This window comes from Nansenia antarctica (assembly GCF_963989245.1).
Source record: "Nansenia antarctica genome assembly, chromosome: 15".
Lineage (NCBI taxonomy): Eukaryota > Metazoa > Chordata > Actinopteri > Argentiniformes > Microstomatidae > Nansenia > Nansenia antarctica.
The window spans coordinates 542,501-562,500 of record NC_137685.1 but is presented as its reverse complement, the minus strand read 5'-3'; the positions used below and the strand labels follow the sequence as shown (position 1 = coordinate 562,500).

Below are 20,000 nucleotides of genomic sequence, written 5' to 3'. Positions count from 1 at the left end.
CTCTGTCTGTCTCTGTCTGTCTCTATCTGTCTCTATCTGTCTCTGTCTGTCTCTGTCTGTCTCTATCTGTCTCTATCTGTCTCTATCTGTCTCTGTCTGTCTCTATCTGTCTCTGTCTGTCTCTCTCTGTCTCTATCTGTCTCTGTCTGTCTCTATCTGTCTCTATCTGTCTCTATCTGTCTCTCTCTGTCTCTGTCTGTCTCTGTCTGTCTCTGTCTGTCTCTGTCTGTCTCTATCTGTCTCTATCTGTCTCTATCTGTCTCTCTCTGTCTCTATCTGTCTCTGTCTGTCTCTGTCTGTCTCTGTCTGTCTCTATCTGTCTCTGTCTGTCTCTGTCTGTCTCTGTCTGTCTCTATCTGTCTCTATCTGTCTCTATCTGTCTCTATCTGTCTCTATCTGTCTCTGTCTGTCTCTGTCTGTCTCTATCTGTCTCTATCTGTCTCTATCTGTCTCTATCTGTCTCTATCTGTCTCTATCTGTCTCTATCTGTCTCTCTCTGTCTCTGTCTGTCTCTATCTGTCTCTATCTGTCTCTGTCTGTCTCTGTCTGTCTCTATCTGTCTCTGTCTGTCTCTGTCTGTCTCTGTCTGTCTCTATCTGTCTCTATCTGTCTCTATCTGTCTCTGTCTGTCTCTATCTGTCTCTATCTGTCTCTGTCTGTCTCTATCTGTCTCTATCTGTCTCTGTCTGTCTCTATCTGTCTCTATCTGTCTCTCTCTGTCTCTGTCTGTCTCTATCTGTCTCTGTCTGTCTCTATCCTGCTGTCTCTATCTGTCTCTATCTGTCTCTCTCTGTCTCTATCTGTCTCTCTCTGTCTCTGTCTGTCTCTATCTGTCTCTGTCTGTCTCTATCTGTCTCTATCTGTCTCTATCTGTCTCTGTCTGTCTCTGTCTGTCTCTGTCTGTCTCTGTCTGTCTCTATCTGTCTCTGTCTGTCTCTGTCTGTCTCTGTCTGTCTCTCTCTGTCTCTGTCTGTCTCTATCTGTCTCTGTCTGTCTCTATCTGTCTCTATCTGTCTCTATCTGTCTCTGTCTGTCTCTATCTGTCTCTATCTGTCTCTATCTGTCTCTATCTGTCTCTATCTGTCTCTATCTGTCTCTATCTGTCTCTATCTGTCTCTGTCTGTCTCTATCTGTCTCTATCTGTCTCTGTCTGTCTCTGTCTGTCTCTATCTGTCTCTGTCTGTCTCTAACTGTCTCTATCTGTCTCTATCTGTCTCTATCTGTCTCTCTCTGTCTCTGTCTGTCTCTGTCTGTCTCTGTCTGTCTCTGTCTGTCTCTCTCTGTCTCTGTCTGTCTCTGTCTGTCTCTGTCTGTCTCTGTCTGTCTCTGTCTGTCTCTATCTGTCTCTATCTGTCTCTATCTGTCTCTATCTGTCTCTGTCTGTCTCTATCTGTCTCTGTCTGTCTCTATCTGTCTCTATCTGTCTCTGTCTGTCTCTGTCTGTCTCTGTCTGTCTCTATCTGTCTCTATCTGTCTCTATCTGTCTCTATCTGTCTCTGTCTGTCTCTATCTGTCTCTATCTGTCTCTATCTGTCTCTATCTGTCTCTATCTGTCTCTATCTGTCTCTGTCTGTCTCTATCTGTCTCTATCTGTCTCTGTCTGTCTCTATCTGTCTCTATCTGTCTCTGTCTGTCTCTATCTGTCTCTGTCTGTCTCTGTCTGTCTCTATCTGTCTCTATCTGTCTCTATCTGTCTCTATCTGTCTCTATCTGTCTCTATCTGTCTCTATCTGTCTCTATCTGTCTCTGTCTGTCTCTGTCTGTCTCTCTCTGTCTCTGTCTGTCTCTGTCTGTCTCTGTCTGTCTCTATCTGTCTCTGTCTGTCTCTGTCTGTCTCTATCTGTCTCTATCTGTCTCTGTCTGTCTCTATCTGTCTCTGTCTGTCTCTATCTGTCTCTGTCTGTCTCTATCTGTCTCTGTCTGTCTCTATCTGTCTCTATCTGTCTCTATCTGTCTCTGTCTGTCTCTCTCTGTCTCTGTCTGTCTCTATCTGTCTCTGTCTGTCTCTATCTGTCTCTGTCTGTCTCTATCCTGCTCTATCCTGCTGTCTCTCTCTGTCTCTATCTGTCTCTATCTGTCTCTCTCTGTCTCTATCTGTCTCTATCTGTCTCTCTCTGTCTCTATCTGTCTCTATCTGTCTCTCTCTGTCTCTGTCTGTCTCTGTCTGTCTCTGTCTGTCTCTGTCTGTCTCTATCTGTCTCTGTCTGTCTCTATCTGTCTCTATCTGTCTCTATCTGTCTCTATCTGTCTCTATCTGTCTGTCTCTATCTGTCTCTATCTGTCTCTGTCTGTCTCTATCTGTCTCTATCTGTCTCTATCTGTCTCTGTCTGTCTCTCTCTGTCTCTATCTGTCTCTGTCTCTATCTGTCTCTATCTGTCTCTATCTGTCTCTGTCTGTCTCTATCTGTCTCTGTCTGTCTCTGTCTGTCTCTGTCTGTCTCTATCTGTCTCTGTCTGTCTCTGTCTGTCTCTATATGTCTCTGTCTGTCTCTATCTGTCTCTCTCTGTCTCTATCTGTCTCTGTCTGTCTCTATCTGTCTCTGTCTGTCTCTGTCTGTCTCTATCTGTCTCTGTCTGTCTCTATCTGTCTCTGTCTGTCTCTGTCTGTCTCTGTCTGTCTCTGTCTGTCTCTATATGTCTCTATCTGTCTCTATCTGTCTCTATCTGTCTCTATCTGTCTCTGTCTGTCTCTGTCTGTCTCTATCTGTCTCTCTCTGTCTCTCTCTGTCTCTATCTGTCTCTGTCTGTCTCTGTCTGTCTCTATCTGTCTCTGTCTGTCTCTATCTGTCTCTATCTGTCTCTATCTGTCTCTGTCTGTCTCTGTCTGTCTCTCTCTGTCTCTATCTGTCTCTATCTGTCTCTGTCTGTCTCTATCTGTCTCTCTCTGTCTCTGTCTGTCTCTATCTGTCTCTGTCTGTCTCTATCTGTCTCTATCTGTCTCTGTCTGTCTCTGTCTGTCTCTGTCTGTCTCTATCTGTCTCTGTCTGTCTCTATCTGTCTCTATCTGTCTCTATCTGTCTCTATCTGTCTGTCTCTGTCTCTATCTGTCTCTGTCTGTCTCTGTCTGTCTCTGTCTGTCTCTGTCTGTCTCTGTCTGTCTCTATCTGTCTCTGTCTGTCTCTGTCTGTCTCTATCTGTCTCTATCTGTCTCTATCTGTCTCTGTCTGTCTCTGTCTGTCTCTATCTGTCTCTATCTGTCTCTATCTGTCTCTGTCTGTCTCTCTCTGTCTCTGTCTGTCTCTATCTGTCTCTATCTGTCTCTGTCTGTCTCTGTCTGTCTCTGTCTGTCTCTGTCTGTCTCTCTCTGTCTCTCTCTGTCTCTATCTGTCTCTGTCTGTCTCTGTCTGTCTCTGTCTGTCTCTATCTGTCTCTATCTGTCTCTATCTGTCTCTGTCTGTCTCTATCTGTCTCTGTCTGTCTCTGTCTGTCTCTGTCTGTCTCTATTTGTCTCTGTCTGTCTCTATCTGTCTCTCTCTGTCTCTATCTGTCTCTCTCTGTCTCTATCTGTCTCTATCTGTCTCTATCTGTCTCTGTCTGTCTCTGTCTGTCTCTATCTGTCTCTGTCTGTCTCTATCTGTCTCTATCTGTCTCTGTCTGTCTCTGTCTGTCTCTGTCTGTCTCTATCTGTCTCTATCTGTCTCTATCTGTCTCTGTCTGTCTCTATCTGTCTCTGTCTGTCTCTATCTGTCTCTGTCTGTCTCTGTCTGTCTCTGTCTGTCTCTATCTGTCTCTATCTGTCTCTCTCTGTCTCTATCTGTCTCTGTCTGTCTCTGTCTGTCTCTATCTGTCTCTATCTGTCTCTATCTGTCTCTATCTGTCTCTATCTGTCTCTGTCTGTCTCTATCTGTCTCTGTCTGTCTCTATCTGTCTCTATCTGTCTCTGTCTGTCTCTATCTGTCTCTATCTGTCTCTATCTGTCTCTCTCTGTCTCTGTCTGTCTCTATCTGTCTCTATCTGTCTCTATCTGTCTCTGTCTGTCTCTGTCTGTCTCTGTCTGTCTCTATCTGTCTCTGTCTGTCTCTATCTGTCTCTCTCTGTCTCTATCTGTCTCTATCTGTCTCTATCTGTCTCTGTCTGTCTCTATCTGTCTCTGTCTGTCTCTGTCTGTCTCTATCTGTCTCTGTCTGTCTCTATCTGTCTCTCTCTGTCTCTATCTGTCTCTATCTGTCTCTCTCTGTCTCTATCTGTCTCTATCTGTCTCTCTCTGTCTCTGTCTGTCTCTGTCTGTCTCTGTCTGTCTCTGTCTGTCTCTATCTGTCTCTATCTGTCTCTATCTGTCTCTATCTGTCTCTATCTGTCTCTATCTGTCTCTATCTGTCTCTATCTGTCTCTATCTGTCTCTATCTGTCTCTGTCTGTCTCTATCTGTCTCTGTCTGTCTCTATCTGTCTCTATCTGTCTCTATCTGTCTCTGTCTGTCTCTGTCTGTCTCTATCTGTCTCTATCTGTCTCTATCTGTCTCTATCTGTCTCTGTCTGTCTCTATCTGTCTCTGTCTGTCTCTGTCTGTCTCTGTCTGTCTCTGTCTGTCTCTGTCTGTCTCTATCTGTCTCTGTCTGTCTCTGTCTGTCTCTATCTGTCTCTATCTGTCTCTGTCTGTCTCTGTCTGTCTCTATCTGTCTCTATCTGTCTCTCTCTGTCTCTATCTGTCTCTATCTGTCTCTGTCTGTCTCTATCTGTCTCTATCTGTCTCTGTCTGTCTCTATCTGTCTCTGTCTGTCTCTGTCTGTCTCTGTCTGTCTCTATCTGTCTCTATCTGTCTCTATCTGTCTCTATCTGTCTCTATCTGTCTCTATCTGTCTCTATCTGTCTCTATCTGTCTCTGTCTGTCTCTGTCTGTCTCTGTCTGTCTCTGTCTGTCTCTCTCTGTCTCTATCTGTCTCTATCTGTCTCTGTCTGTCTCTATCTGTCTCTATCTGTCTCTGTCTGTCTCTATCTGTCTCTGTCTGTCTCTGTCTGTCTCTGTCTGTCTCTGTCTGTCTCTATCTGTCTCTATCTGTCTCTATCTGTCTCTATCTGTCTCTATCTGTCTCTATCTGTCTCTGTCTGTCTCTATCTGTCTCTATCTGTCTCTATCTGTCTCTGTCTGTCTCTATCTGTCTCTATCTGTCTCTGTCTGTCTCTATCTGTCTCTGTCTGTCTCTATCTGTCTCTGTCTGTCTCTATCTGTCTCTATCTGTCTCTATCTGTCTCTATCTGTCTCTCTCTGTCTCTATCTGTCTCTATCTGTCTCTGTCTGTCTCTGTCTGTCTCTGTCTGTCTCTGTCTGTCTCTGTCTGTCTCTATCTGTCTCTGTCTGTCTCTATCTGTCTCTATCTGTCTCTATCTGTCTCTGTCTGTCTCTATCTGTCTCTGTCTGTCTCTGTCTGTCTCTATCTGTCTCTATCTGTCTCTGTCTGTCTCTGTCTGTCTCTGTCTGTCTCTATCTGTCTCTGTCTGTCTCTATCTGTCTCTATCTGTCTCTGTCTGTCTCTATCTGTCTCTATCTGTCTCTATCTGTCTCTGTCTGTCTCTATCTGTCTCTATCTGTCTCTGTCTGTCTCTGTCTGTCTCTGTCTGTCTCTATCTGTCTCTGTCTGTCTCTGTCTGTCTCTGTCTGTCTCTATCTGTCTCTGTCTGTCTCTATCTGTCTCTATCTGTCTCTATCTGTCTCTATCTGTCTCTGTCTGTCTCTATCTGTCTCTGTCTGTCTCTGTCTGTCTCTATCTGTCTCTATCTGTCTGTCTGTCTCTGTCTGTCTCTGTCTGTCTCTATCTGTCTCTGTCTGTCTCTGTCTGTCTCTGTCTGTCTCTGTCTGTCTCTATCTGTCTCTATCTGTCTCTATCTGTCTCTATCTGTCTCTGTCTGTCTCTGTCTGTCTCTATCTGTCTCTATCTGTCTCTATCTGTCTCTGTCTGTCTCTGTCTGTCTCTATCTGTCTCTGTCTGTCTCTGTCTGTCTCTGTCTGTCTCTGTCTGTCTCTGTCTGTCTCTATCTGTCTCTGTCTGTCTCTATCTGTCTCTGTCTGTCTCTATCTGTCTCTGTCTGTCTCTATCTGTCTCTGTCTGTCTCTATCTGTCTCTGTCTGTCTCTGTCTGTCTCTGTCTGTCTCTATCTGTCTCTATCTGTCTCTGTCTGTCTCTCTGTCTCTGTCTGTCTCTGTCTGTCTCTATCTGTCTCTGTCTGTCTCTATCTGTCTCTATCTGTCTCTGTCTGTCTCTCTGTCTCTGTCTGTCTCTGTCTGTCTCTATCTGTCTCTGTCTGTCTCTGTCTGTCTCTGTCTGTCTCTATCTGTCTCTGTCTGTCTCTGTCTGTCTCTATCTGTCTCTATCTGTCTCTGTCTGTCTCTATCTGTCTCTGTCTGTCTCTGTCTGTCTCTATCTGTCTCTATCTGTCTCTATCTGTCTCTGTCTGTCTCTGTCTGTCTCTGTCTGTCTCTGTCTGTCTCTGTCTGTCTCTGTCTGTCTCTGTCTGTCTCTATCTGTCTCTGTCTGTCTCTGTCTGTCTCTATCTGTCTCTGTCTGTCTCTGTCTGTCTCTATCTGTCTCTGTCTGTCTCTATCTGTCTCTGTCTGTCTCTGTCTGTCTCTGTCTGTCTCTGTCTGTCTCTCTCTGTCTCTGTCTGTCTCTATCTGTCTCTGTCTGTCTCTATCTGTCTCTGTCTGTCTCTGTCTGTCTCTATCTGTCTCTGTCTGTCTCTGTCTGTCTCTATCTGTCTCTGTCTGTCTCTATCTGTCTCTGTCTGTCTCTGTCTGTCTCTATCTGTCTCTATCTGTCTCTGTCTGTCTCTATCTGTCTCTGTCTGTCTCTGTCTGTCTCTGTCTGTCTCTGTCTGTCTCTCTCTGTCTCTCTCTGTCTCTATCTGTCTCTATCTGTCTCTATCTGTCTCTATCTGTCTCTATCTGTCTCTATCTGTCTCTGTCTGTCTCTGTCTGTCTCTGTCTGTCTCTATCTGTCTCTATCTGTCTCTATCTGTCTCTATCTGTCTCTGTCTGTCTCTGTCTGTCTCTGTCTGTCTCTATCTGTCTCTGTCTGTCTCTGTCTGTCTCTGTCTGTCTCTATCTGTCTCTATCTGTCTCTATCTGTCTCTATCTGTCTCTATCTGTCTCTATCTGTCTCTATCTGTCTCTATCTGTCTCTGTCTGTCTCTGTCTGTCTCTGTCTGTCTCTATCTGTCTCTATCTGTCTCTATCTGTCTCTATCTGTCTCTGTCTGTCTCTGTCTGTCTCTATCTGTCTCTATCTGTCTCTGTCTGTCTCTATCTGTCTCTGTCTGTCTCTATCTGTCTCTATCTGTCTCTATCCTGCTGTCTCTATCCTGCTGTCTCTATCCTACTGTCTCTATCCTGCTGTCTCTATCCTGCTGTTCCTGAGTCATACAGACACTGTAGTCCACTGAGAGAGGAGTGATTCTTCCTCTCAGTCTTGTCAGGACGTTTGCCAGAGTTCTTACAATCTGATCCAGCCAATCAGGATGAGCTACCTGGCGTGTAGGCTCTATGCATCTACTTTACCTTGATTCACATTGTTAGACAAGACAAAACATACACATCAAGGTTTTGCTGTTGAAAATGACTATATTTATGAATACTTAGATAATTATATTTTAAAACAGGCATATCAGTCCAATAAAGGTATTGGCCATGTCCGTTCTTAGAGCAGATTGTTGAGCTGCTAGTCAGAGTGTGTGCTGGGTGTGTCTGCAGCGGAAGGAGGCAGCCCCTCCCCTCAGCTCCATCAGCATTGAGCTTCTCTATGTTGTCTTCAGTGACGTACGTGTCTGTGAGGTTGGTGCCACGCAGGGGGAACAGGGAAAGCGGTTGGGTAGGAAGGAAAGGGGCCTGCTGGAGGATGAACCCAGGCTGGGGTGAACCCAGGCTCCACGCTGCCTCTCCCTGCCGCAGACCAGGCCTGGCCGGGGCTCATTGGGGGGTGAGGCCAGCGTGGGAGTCTGGGGGAGTCTGGGGGAGTCTGGGGGAGGTTCACCGTCCCGATGGGGGTCAGAGTGAGTGTCTCCCCTGGTTGAACCACCAGGTCCTGGAGACAGGTGATGGTGGTGGAGGCGTTTGGCAGGCTGGCTGGGTTGGCTGGGCGGAGCCTCCAGCGCTCCTTCAGTGTGGCCTGCTGAGCAGGGCCAGGCACCAGGGCCGGGACAGGGTGCTGCCACACCTCCCTGGGGGCTGCTGGGACATGTTCCTCAACCCCTGTCTGGCAGAACCCTAACCCTGGCTAACCCTAACCCTAACCCTGGCTAATCCTAACCCTGGCTAACCCTAACCCTGGCTAACCCTAACCCTGGCTAACTCTAACCCTAACCCTGGGAGAAGACACATTCATATCCTATTTTCATTTCACGAAAATCACCTTTGTCTAAATGACACAGTTTTGTAGGCCAAATTCATGGTCACAAAAGGTCAGGCAGTAATGTTCTCCCCATTATGGATAATAATGATCTATCTGGGAGAGACTGAGCCCCGTGCTCCCTCAGGGGGTCAGACTGGTTCACTTTGGGATGTAGAAGCTCGTTTTTGAAAATAATGATCTTGGATATTAGAAACAAGTTTCTCGACTGGTGTCAAGTGTGTTGCCACCGAAAGTGACTTCCAAACTAACTTTGGGGCCTATCGACCAAACATTCTGATCAAACATTCTGACCAAACATTCTGATCAAACATTCTGATCAAACATTCTATTGATGTTGCTGATGTTTGTTGTGAGGTCATCCATTCTTAAATGTGATTAAATGATATTCATGATCACCATAGCACCCTAATTCTATAGAATTTCAATGTTCAATTGTGATGTCATTCAATTGAAATTTGAAAGAAAACTAAACTTGAATAGCCTATGACAGTATGTTATAGAATTCTATAAACATTCTATGGACTACTTGTGTAACAAGCCTAGACAGACCGATGAAGGAAGCTGTACCATGTCTGTGTGGAGAGAGCAGATGAAGTCATTGACAGCTCTATTATGGTACAGTTTAGAACTAATAGCATAACACCATTACAAACATATCATCCGCAAACGAAACAAAAAGAAATCTGTCTTTCCAAGTTTGCTAGAGAAGAGTCTATTTATACTGTGGCAGCTTCATCAAGGCAAAGCACACGCTCCACATCAGCGTTCTCCATCTCCTCCTGGCTGGTTTAGATCACTGGTCTGTAACTGCAACACATGAGCTAAAGGACCTTCTTCACCTGTGATCACAGTCATTATCATAAGCTCCACATGTCCCACACTCTGAAACCCCAGAGAGCAACACTACCTTCCTACCATCTCACTCTCCATTACCAGAAGGCTCCAGGTGTTGGGTAGACTAACACAGGCCTGCTCATCTAACAACGTTGCTCTCCTTCCCAGCAGCCATTGCTCTGCTGTTGGGTCTCTGGCTGGTGGTTCTGCAAGCTAAGCAGGACAACAATGGCCGCCGCTGCTTCTATGCCGCAAGTATCCCGCTTATTTAGGACCGCCAGACGGAAATCGATAGTTAGTGATGTAATTCACTTAGCCAGAGATAACAGGGGGATAATAGAAACGATCTAACAAACCAGGAGAGGAATAAAAGAGGTAGAAGGGACACAGCAGCTCCACTAAACCCCCCTGCAGCCACGTCTGACTAACACAACACCATCTGGGAGAGGAACGACCCACACTGCCTCACTGTGTTATTGCAAAACACCGGGCCTAGACATTACACTGTCAAGTCTGCCCAAATAGCCTATATCAGAGGGGGGGGGGGAATAAACCAGGTAATGTTATGAAGGAAGCTGTGCGAAACGATGGACCGATAATATCAATAGTTTCATGCTTTGAAGGTGTTGTCAGGGCTGGTAATTACAGAGCTGAAGTAGCCGCAACTGAGGAACCCAGAGAGACACCTGCTGTTTAATCTCAGCGTTATGCAACCTTTATGACATCTTTACGACTTGGAAGTATCAACCACATGTCTTGTGAAGAATTGTTTTGTCGTTTTTGTGTGATGCTTAAGGCCTTAATAACCACAACAGTGTAACAAACGTTATGTGATCTGGCCCTGGCCCCTGCAGCGCCGGCAGCACCTCTGGGAGGGTGTGTGTGCTCATTACAAACTAACTCATCATCATTATGAGGTTAAGAAATGTGCTGAGCTGCTCCTCTCTCCTCCCAGCCCATCAGCAGCATAACCACATCAGAGCAGCGGAGCCAACCTGTGGGCTGCCAAACACACTTCCCTCAGATTACCTCCCAACACGCCCGGCACGTCCACATCCATTAGACTGGAGTACAGCCACCAACAGCCACCAGCCACTAGCTAGCGACCATGCTAACACACCATGGCCTGTCAGCCTCCAGCTAGCCACACACACAGCCACCAACAGCCACCAGCTAGACACCATGCTAACACATACACAGCCAAGCAGCCAGCCACACACACAGCCAAGCAGCTAGCCATCATGCTAACACACCAACGGCCTGTCAGCCTCGCTGGACATACTTCCCTAAACAAAATAATTATATCAAAATCTTGTTGTTTTTTTCCTGAACAATCATTGTAGGCTGTGTTTGGCTAATATGAGATTTGGGCTAGTAGTCTAGATCTGCCAGCCCAGCACTGACTGGCCCCAGAATACCTTGGACATGCCCTTGCAACACTGCAACACGGCAATCAATCAGTTCCCAAGAATACTCCCCAATACAACATTAGATCAGCTTTCACAAATCCCTAATTTATTTACATTCTTTATATATTTATTTACTCCGTCCAGAGAGAGGAGACGGGCTGTCAGAGGCGGGGAGCAGGGAGATGATTTGGGGCTCCGATTCTGCACACAAATTGGTTCCCGCCAGTGCGATACATCATATAGAATTAAGAGGCCTCTCCCCCAGCACAGGAACCTGGGCGGCCATATTGGCACATCTGTCAGGGGCCCGCCCGCGACAGAGACGGATGGGGCAATCGTGGCACGCACACACACGCGCACACACAACACACACACACACACACACACACACACACACACACACACACCGGCTGATCTGATCCACCAGCGATAACCAAGATGAATCCGTGCGTCAGCCTGTGCCCCGGTGAAATTCATTTTTAATAATTAGTGTTCCTGTAGGCCTCTCGGTTTCCCAGGAAATGAGCGCAGGTACGGCCAGAGGTTGACACTCCACACCAGCGAGGCTGCAGGGTAATAGATGACGGGGTGTTAAGCTCCCATCATGGGGGGGGGCCGAGTGTGACTGTAAATGCACATGTGAGCACGGCCGTCTCAGAGAGGTGGATATGTCCCTGCTCTCCAGAGAGGGGGGAAATTAACTGAGCCCCAGACAAACCTGGGGGGGGGGGTGTCAAAGCTTAATTTGTGGCAGCATCCATGTGTCCTCAGACGTTTAACACTCCAAATGACCAATGTCCTCATAGCCAGGAGATGCAATGTCCATCTGAATTACTGAGAGGTGCCAAAACACAAAATATCAACAAATGCCCTCAGGTTTGCACAGGATAACATCTCAATGTTTGACTGCTATGCAGCCACAGACGTCAGGCATCATGATGGGATTTACAGCACAATACTAGTTTCCTCTGCTTCCATGTCTGAACACTCCAGGACATTCCTCACGCAGAGGACAATGACATTATGACATCACAATGACATCATTATTAGATTCGATCAGTGGTAACTGTGTTTAACGACAGCAGGTTGTCTGCCTCAGTTGTGTTATGTCTGGGTTTGCCTTGGCTCACAGACCAGTGTGATATATCACCAGAGAGAGAGGGGGAGAGAGAGAGAGGGGGAAGAGAGAGAGAGAGGGGGAAGAGAGAGAGGGGGAAGAGAGAGAGAGAGGGGGAAGAGAGAGAGAGACGGGGGAGAGAGAGAGAGGGGGAAGAGAGAGAGATGGGGGAGAGAGAGAGAGGGGGAAGAGAGAGAGAGGGGGAAGAGAGAGAGAGGGGGAAGAGAGAGAGGGGGAAGAGAGAGATGGGGGGAAGAGAGAGAGGGGGAAGAGAGAGAGAGAGGGGGAAGAGAGAGAGACGGGGGAGAGAGAGAGAGGGGGAAGAGAGAGAGAGACGGGGGAGAGAGAGAGAGGGGGAAGAGAGAGAGATGGGGGAGAGAGAGAGAGGGGGAAGAGAGAGAGAGATGGGGGAGAGAGAGAGAGGGGGAAAAGAGAGAGAGAGGGGGAAGAGAGAGAGAGAGAGGGGGAAGAGAGAGAGAGAGGGGGAAGAGAGAGAGAGGGGGAAGAGAGAGAGACGGGGGAGAGAGAGATGGGGGGAAGAGAGAGAGAGGGGGAGCGGGGACAAGACATACAATAGTTAAGGAACATGGTTGTGGGGATAGAGGAGGATAAAATGACAAAGGTATAGACAGAGAGACCAGGATAAGAGGGAAAGGAAGGAGTTAAAATTCCTTGCCGAAGCCGAAACCGAAATGAAGGAAACACTCAGCCGGATACCGAATACCGAGGGCAGAAGCTTTTCATTTATTTCGAAAATGTTTGTACCTTTGCATAAATTAAATAAATGCTTGTAAAATGTAAAATGTAAAATGATAATTATTAAAATGACATGTTTGAAACTGTAGATACTGTAGCGAACAGGACTGGGAGAGGAACTCACCCCATGCAGGTCTCAAACCCTCATATCACCCAGCCGTGCTAACCACGGGAGCTGCTAACGGGCCTCATACAGGTTCGTCACACTATCCCGGGTTCGGGAGTGAACCCTCACGCTTCACTATACCCAGGCCCTCACATGGACACGGCTCTCTGATGGCCTTGTCCCATCCCACCTCTGACACCAATGTAGTGAACGGGACTGGGAGAGGAACTGGCCCCATGCGGGTCTCGAAAACGTTAATATCGGAATGAGCCTCTGGTTGTGGTTCAGAGAACAGATGCCAAACTGCCGACATGTTGGCTGTAATTATCTGGCCTGGCAGTAGGCAGTCATCACTCAGTGCTAGTTATTCGGTAAACATTCGGCCGAACACCAAATGTGCTTTTTTTGCTATTTTTGGCCAAATAATTTCGGTGGCCGAACTTTCAGTTGGCAGAACTGTACAGTTAAAACAAAGTAACGTGTTCACAGAGAGCATTCACAGAGAGCATTCACAGAGGGCGTTCACAGAGCGCATTCACAGAGGACGTTCACAGAGCGCATTCACAGAGTGCATTCTGGGACAACGTTAGCTTTCTGACAGCAGCTGCTCGTCTCTTTCATCTAAGGAGCAACTCAGGACGTTGTCAACGGCAACAACATGTAATGGTGCTTTCATCATAGCTAACATATACAGAGGTAAACAGCAACATGTAATGGTGCTTTCATCATAGCTAACATATACAGAGGTAACAAGAGAGAAAATAAGGCACTCGCCGTCTTTGAAGCAGAGGGTGGTGTCGCCCCAGGCAGCTCTGAGGAGAGGCAGCGCTACACGTGACGCAGTCAGAGATGAGTGGGCGACTCTGATCCACCATCCTCAGCTACGCTCCTCGCTATGGTAACAGCTCCAGGAGGCCAGGACTCCCCAGCGCTATGGTAACAGAGGAGGCCAGGACTCCACAGTGAGGTAACTTTACTCTTTGGGGGTTATGCCCCGAGAGAGCACTCCTCTCCTCTCCTCTCCTCTCCTCTCCTCTCCTCTCCTCTCCTCTCCTCTCCTCTCCTCTCCTCTCCTCTCCTCTCCTCTCCTCTCCTCTCCTCTCCTCTCCTCTCCTCTCCTCTCCTCTCCTCTCCTCTCCTCTCCTCTCCTCTCCTCTCCTCTCCTCTCCTCTCCTCTCCTCTCCTCTCCTCTCCTCTCCTCTCCTCTCCTCTCCTCTCCTCTCCTCTCCTCTCCTCTCCTTTGTTCATTACCTCAGGCAGCAGCAACGTTCCTTCCCTGGGCCAGGCAGCATGTCAACATCACACCGCTGCTGTTCCCCCCCCGCCCTCAGCAGGTGAGCATGTAGCTGTTAGCAACACAGCAAAAACAATAAAAAAGTAAACTTTTGCAGTTAACTTCGAAATCCACAATATTGAGACAAACAGAGTGAGACAGAGGAGTGGGAGAAACTAACAATAATGAAACCCCCGCAGGAGAAGAAGGAGAGCTAAATGATGCATAGCCTTGCACCTGCGAGGGGCTCGCGGTGCGCAATATCATCTCTCTTATGAAAATGCCTCCGCACACACAGACACCTTAAATAACCCGTAATCAAATTCCAAGGTGGAGGTCTCTGTGTAATTTATTTAGCGGTTCATAATTTAAGTACAAGCCGTAGGAAAATTAAACTAGGGAACTGGCGTCCCACACAGACCTCGCCTACCTCTACTCTCATTAGCGCCACTAATGTGTAGCATAAACATACTGTTAATGACCGTAATATAGCTAATCCTTACAAAGTGCGGACTTTGCAAAAGAACGGTGCTGGCTACAGCGGTATGAGGCTGGGACTGATTCTCACCAACTGTAATAGTCTCTGAAATAAGGTCATCCGCTCATTATTTGCAATGCATTCTGGGGCTGTTGATATAGGGGCAGATCCAATGTTATGAAGTGCAGGATATCAAAACAGGTACTTCACTTTAGGTCATGTTCTCACATGAAAGTCTGAATCGAGACCCGGAGCAAGTGGATGAGTTCGCAACATTGTTGCATAAATTATTTCTCACAGCCCTTCATGTAAACGAAGTAGGCTAACATACGCAATCAAAGCAACAGACGTGGTAGTTGATTGGTCAGAAAAATAGAAAATTGCCCGTTCGTCCCGCTCTTATCCAGATCAACAAGCATGCGCTGTTGTTTTCCTATGGACAGCCTCGAGCAGCGTTCTCACCAAAAGCGAAGCGAAGCAAAGTGATGGATGCGTCGTTTCTAACCGGAGCGAAACCACCCTTTTCAAGCGGAGCATGCATTGGTTGTTTGCTCCGGGAGCGACTTCGAATGCACGTTCTCACAGCTCCAAACGACGCAGAGCAAAGCTAATTTTATCCTAAACTCCGTTTCAAGTGAAGCAAATGTTCTAGTGAGAACACCCCCGTAGAAAGGGAATGGTACATACAGAAGCTTGCCTCCCTCCCAGGTTCTGTCTGGAACAATGGGAGAGGCTCAGATGACCAGCATGACTCCAGGGTCAGACCCTCTGAATCACACCTAGCATCCAGCTGCCATCCAACCACCCCATCTATCAACAAACATTCTCTCTACCTCTCTCTCTTTCTTTTTCTCATTCGTTCTCTCTTTCACAATTTGACCCCCCATGGTTAAGGCGCTGTTACCTGATATTCATATGACCAGCCTCAGGTTAGGTGATGAGGCAGGGAGGGAGAGAGGAGAGTTAGAGGTGGGCAGCAGTGTGTGAGAGGAGAGTTAGAGGTGGGCAGCAGTGTGTGAGAGGAGAGTTAGAGGTGGGCAGCAGTGTGTGAGAGGAGAGTTAGAGGTGGGCAGTGTGTGAGAGAGGAGAGTTAGAGGTGGGCAGTGTGTGAGAGGAGAGTTAGAGGAGGGCAGCAGTGTGTGAGAGGAGAGTTAGAGGAGGGCAGTGTGTGAGAGAGGAGGGGAGATTAGCAGTAGTGTGTGAGAGGAGGGGAGATTAGCAGTAGTGTGTGAGAGGAGGGGAGATTAGCAGTAGTGTGAGAGAGGAGGGGAGATTAGCAGTAGTGTGTGAGAGGAGGGGAGATTAGCAGAGTGACAGTGACAGTCTTCGAAGCGCTTTCTCCCTGCCGCTACTCACTCGTCCACTGGGGCCGAACCCACGAGATGGACACCAGTCCTGCCTGGCTGTGACAGAAGAGCTCTCCGAAGAGACTAGTCCTCATCTACAGTCATACTACAGGATGATATCCTGGAGGAGGGAGCTGGAGGCCTGGGGAGGCCTGGGGAGGGAGCTGGAGGCCTGAGGAGGGAGGTGGAGGCCTGGGGAGGCCTGGGGAGGGAGCTGGAGGCTTGGGGAGGCCTGGGGAGGCCTGGGGAGGGAGGTGGAGGCCTGGGGAGGGAGGTGGAGGCCTGGGGAGGCCTGGGGAGGCCTGGGGAGGGAGGTGGAGGCCTGGGGAGGGAGGTGGAGGCCTGGGGAGGGAGCTGGAGGCCTGGGGAGGGAGCTGGAGGCTTGGGGAGGCCTGGGGAGGCCTAAGGAGGGAGGTGGAGGCCTGGGGAGGGAGGTGGAGGCCTGGGGAGGCCTGGGGAGGGAGGTGGAGGCCTGGGGAGGGAGGGGGAGGCCTGGGGAGGCCTGGGGAGGCCTGGGGAGGGAGGTGGAGGCCTGGGGAGGCCTGGGGAGGCCCGGGGAGGCCTGGGGAGGGAGCTGGAGGCCTGGGGAGGCCTGGGGAGGGCTGGGGAGGGAGCGGGAGGCCTGGGGAGGCCTGGGGAGGGAGCTGAAGGCCTGGGGAGGGAGGTGGAGGCCTGGGGAGGCCTGGGGAGGGAGGTTGAGGCCTGGGGAGGGAGCTGGAGGCCTGGGGAGGCCTGGGGAGGCCTGGGGAGGGAGGTGGGGGCCTGGGGAGGGAGCTGGAGGCCTGGGGAGGCCTGGGGAGGGAGGTGGGGGCCTGGGGAGGGAGCTGGAGGCCTGGGGAGGCCTGGGGAGGGAGGTGTGGGCCTGGGGAGGCCTGGGGAGGGAGGTGGAGGCCTGGGGAGGCCTGGGGAGGCCTGGGGAGGGACCTGGAGGCCTGGGGAGGGAGCTGGAGGCCTGGGGAGGCCCGGGGAGGGAGGTGGGGGCCTGAGGAGACCTGGGGAGGCCTGGGGAGAGAGGTGGAGGCCTGGGGAGGCCTGGGGAGGGAGCGGGAGGCCTGGGGAGGCCTGGGGAGAGAGGTGGAGGCCTGTGGAGGCCTGGGAGGGAGGTGGAGGCCTGGGGAGGCCTGGGGAGGGAGCTGGAGGCTGAACCACATCAGTCAAGAGAGAGGCGTGACTCCTCCCTCCAACCCAAGTCCATCCGTGGTAGCTTCTAGCATCAGGCTAGCCTAGCTGTATGTCTCTATTCACCCCTAGCATTGAGCCAACGGCCTTAACAGCCATTTAGCTGCTACGGCACGCCTGTGCTTGGCTCATTCACAGGCCGAGACACTAATTACCTTTCTAACGCTGCGGCCCGTTGGTGTGTGTGTGTGTGTGTGTGTGTGTGTGTGTGTCCTTTCAATGGCTCTATTTACCTCAGCTCAATGAGCCAGCTGCCTCGCCATTAGCCTTAGTGTGATTCATTCAGTGCTCTTGACTCAATATTTCCCCCAACAATACTAAGCAGCACACAGAGTGTAAAGGACTTTCCTGTCAGAATCCTCAGCTCAGTGTCAACGTAGGATTTAATATAAAACCAAAAAAAACTCTCAGGCGCCTTGCAGCCTTCGGAGCAGAGACCTAATGGTTTGTGAATAACATAATGACCACGACGGCAATACAGTTATCAAGTGCAATTAGAGTAAAACTACCATGACCATAATGCAGTATTATTTGTGTGCTGCATATGCACAGTGTGTAGGCTACGTGTGTAATGTAGAATCTAAGCCAGAGTGATAAGGACGATGCCACAGCTCTCGGAGCAGTAACAGAGAGAGTAGCTGTGGAGAATATCACAGTGATGAAAAGCTCTTATATTATATTTGGGGTATAGTCACACCCCGCTGGTGTCCTATCTCCCAGCAGGTGACGAGGAGGAGAAATGCCACAATGACTGACTGACTTAATCCACCAGCACACAGGAGGGGAGACGGCACTGGGGATATTAGCATCACACTACATCTGCTCATTCAGATACCTGATACCTCTTTCCATTAAAGTATAACAGGAAAGTGAAAGCGGTTTTAACAATTCATTGAGTGATCTTTACCTTCGTATGAGTGGTTTAACTGGGCCGCGGGCCATCCTCACAGGAGCAGGAAGAGGAGATGGAGAAGGACTTATCAAGGATAATATAGGATAGAGGCAGACAGGACATCATCAATTTCCATCTCATTTCAGCCTTGTGCTACTGGAACGCCTGAGAGCTCTCTGTTCATCTCTGTTCATGTCCTCCTCATCCAGCAGATGATTGGCTCAGTACGTTGATATGAATAGGGCCAGGCTCATAGAATAGTATTTCTACCTTTTTAGATTAAAATTCAGACACTGCTTTTGAGGACTGAGGCAGAAAACACAATGTCTTCAAATCTAATATTCAGTGAGTTTATCACACGTACAATCAGACACTGCACGACCGTGAACATGACCAAGGCTGGTTGCATGCACGGTGCACACACGCACACACACACGCACGCACGCCCACACAGACACACACACACACACACACACACTGAATAATAAAAAGCATAAACTAAAGTAAGTAGCCTTGAGACTTACCCCCAGCCCAGCCCTTAATGCTGAGTGCCAAGCAGGGAGACATCAGTGCCAAGCAGGGAGACATCGCTACCACGTTTATAGTCTTTGGTACGACTCGACCGGGGATTGAACTCACAACCTCCCAATCTCAGGACAGAGTCAGACACTCTAACCGCCAGGCCACTGAGCTGGTGTATAAAGTAGCATGCAGCATGAATCATCTATATCAGATCTGGATCTGTATCAAAGGCTGCCAAGCAGCTAGACACACCACAGTGAGAGAGCACGACCACATTAAAACATCACAACCCTGACCAGTGGAATGTTGACATCTGATTCTACCACCTTCCAATAGACTAGACCTAATTAGTCACCTGTGTCTGTCTGCTGTCCTGTGTGATTTAGTAACAGTCAGATTATGTAATCAGGCCCTGATACACAGTGTCATAGATTCATTGGTGGAGAACTGTGGAGAACTGTGCCCCAAGAACATTCCCCCACGTGTACCAAGTCATCCTTCACAATCTGTCACTACAGGTAGAACACACTTCTCAAGGATCCGTGGGCCATTTACCATTATGTATTATTGCTCAGATACACATTTTCCAGCCACTGAATCCCTCCAGGACTCAATCACTTTAAGTAGCGATTATAAGGCACACTACTACGAGCAGACAGGCATAACAGAAATATATAAATATTTCACTTAAAGATCATTCTCTGCCATAGGCCTGACGCAGGAGACAGGAGGCAGAGGGGAGACGGATGTGTCTCTGAGAGAACGGAGCTCAGAGACACAACAGGAGTCCCTGCTCCAGCACAGACGCATCTAGAAAGCACAGACGCATCTAGAAAGCACAGAAGCATCTAGAAAGCACAGAGGCATCTAGAACGCACAGAAGCATCTAGAAAGCACAGCCCCAACTACTCCCTACAGCCACACAGCTGAGGGAGGGAGGGACAGAGACACAGAACAAGAGGGGAGAGGAAAGGAGGAGTTCAACTGGGACCAGTTAAGATACTGTTGGAGATAAGAAGAGGAAATAGGGAAGGGGTGGGCAGAGAGAGAGAGAGACAGGGGGGGGGGGGGGGGGGAGGAAAGAGGTGAAAGAGAAGAAGGGAGATAGAGAGTATCACTAGGGTACAGTGTAATGAACTGGTGGTTTCTGGGTAAGTGAGTTCGTGGGGTTTGGCACTTCTCCTGAAAGTCAGCCTGGTCAGACAGAGTAGATGTGTAGAGAGGAGAGAGAGAGACTAAAGTAGATGTGTAGAGAGTAGATGTGTAGAGAGTAGAGAGACTCAGACAGAGTAGATGTGTAGAGAGTAGATGTGTAGAGAGTAGATGTGTAGAGAGTAGATGTGTAGAGAGTAGATGTGTAGAGAGTAGATGTGTAGAGAGTAGATGTGTAGAGAGTAGATGTGTACAGAGTAGATGTGTAGAGAGTAGAGAGACTCAGACAGAGTAGATGTGTAGAGAGTAGATGTGTAGAGAGTAGATGTGTAGAGAGTAGAGAGACTCACCTGAATAAGCCCAGTAGGAGTCTCCTGCGGCCCTCCTCCCCCTCCTCACACCCAGGGCGTCCTCCTCCTCCTCCACTCCTACAGACCCCGGCTGGCCATCCACTACCGCTGAGGAAGACAGAGAGAGGTTAGATCATCCACACAGGTGAGCAACAGGAACTCCTTCCAGAAAGACGTCCAACACTGAAAGACCACAGACCCATAATACATCACATGTTTCCTGTCACTTTTTTGTCACTTCTATGTA

The 20,000-nt window shown here is 48.8% G+C and overlaps 1 protein-coding gene across 1 annotated transcript in view; it reads right to left on the bottom strand.

The window, feature by feature from the left end:
- LOC308170896 (receptor-type tyrosine-protein phosphatase gamma-like) overlaps positions 1-20,000 on the bottom strand; it is a gene marked incomplete at its 5' end in the record, with an annotated part of 133,437 nt that overhangs the window by 99,992 nt on the left and 13,445 nt on the right. Inside the window, one exon of the mRNA XM_080545751.1 lies at positions 19,754-19,861. Within this exon, the coding sequence (XP_080401877.1) occupies positions 19,754-19,861 (108 nt within the window). The remainder of the gene's footprint in view (positions 1-19,753; positions 19,862-20,000) is intronic.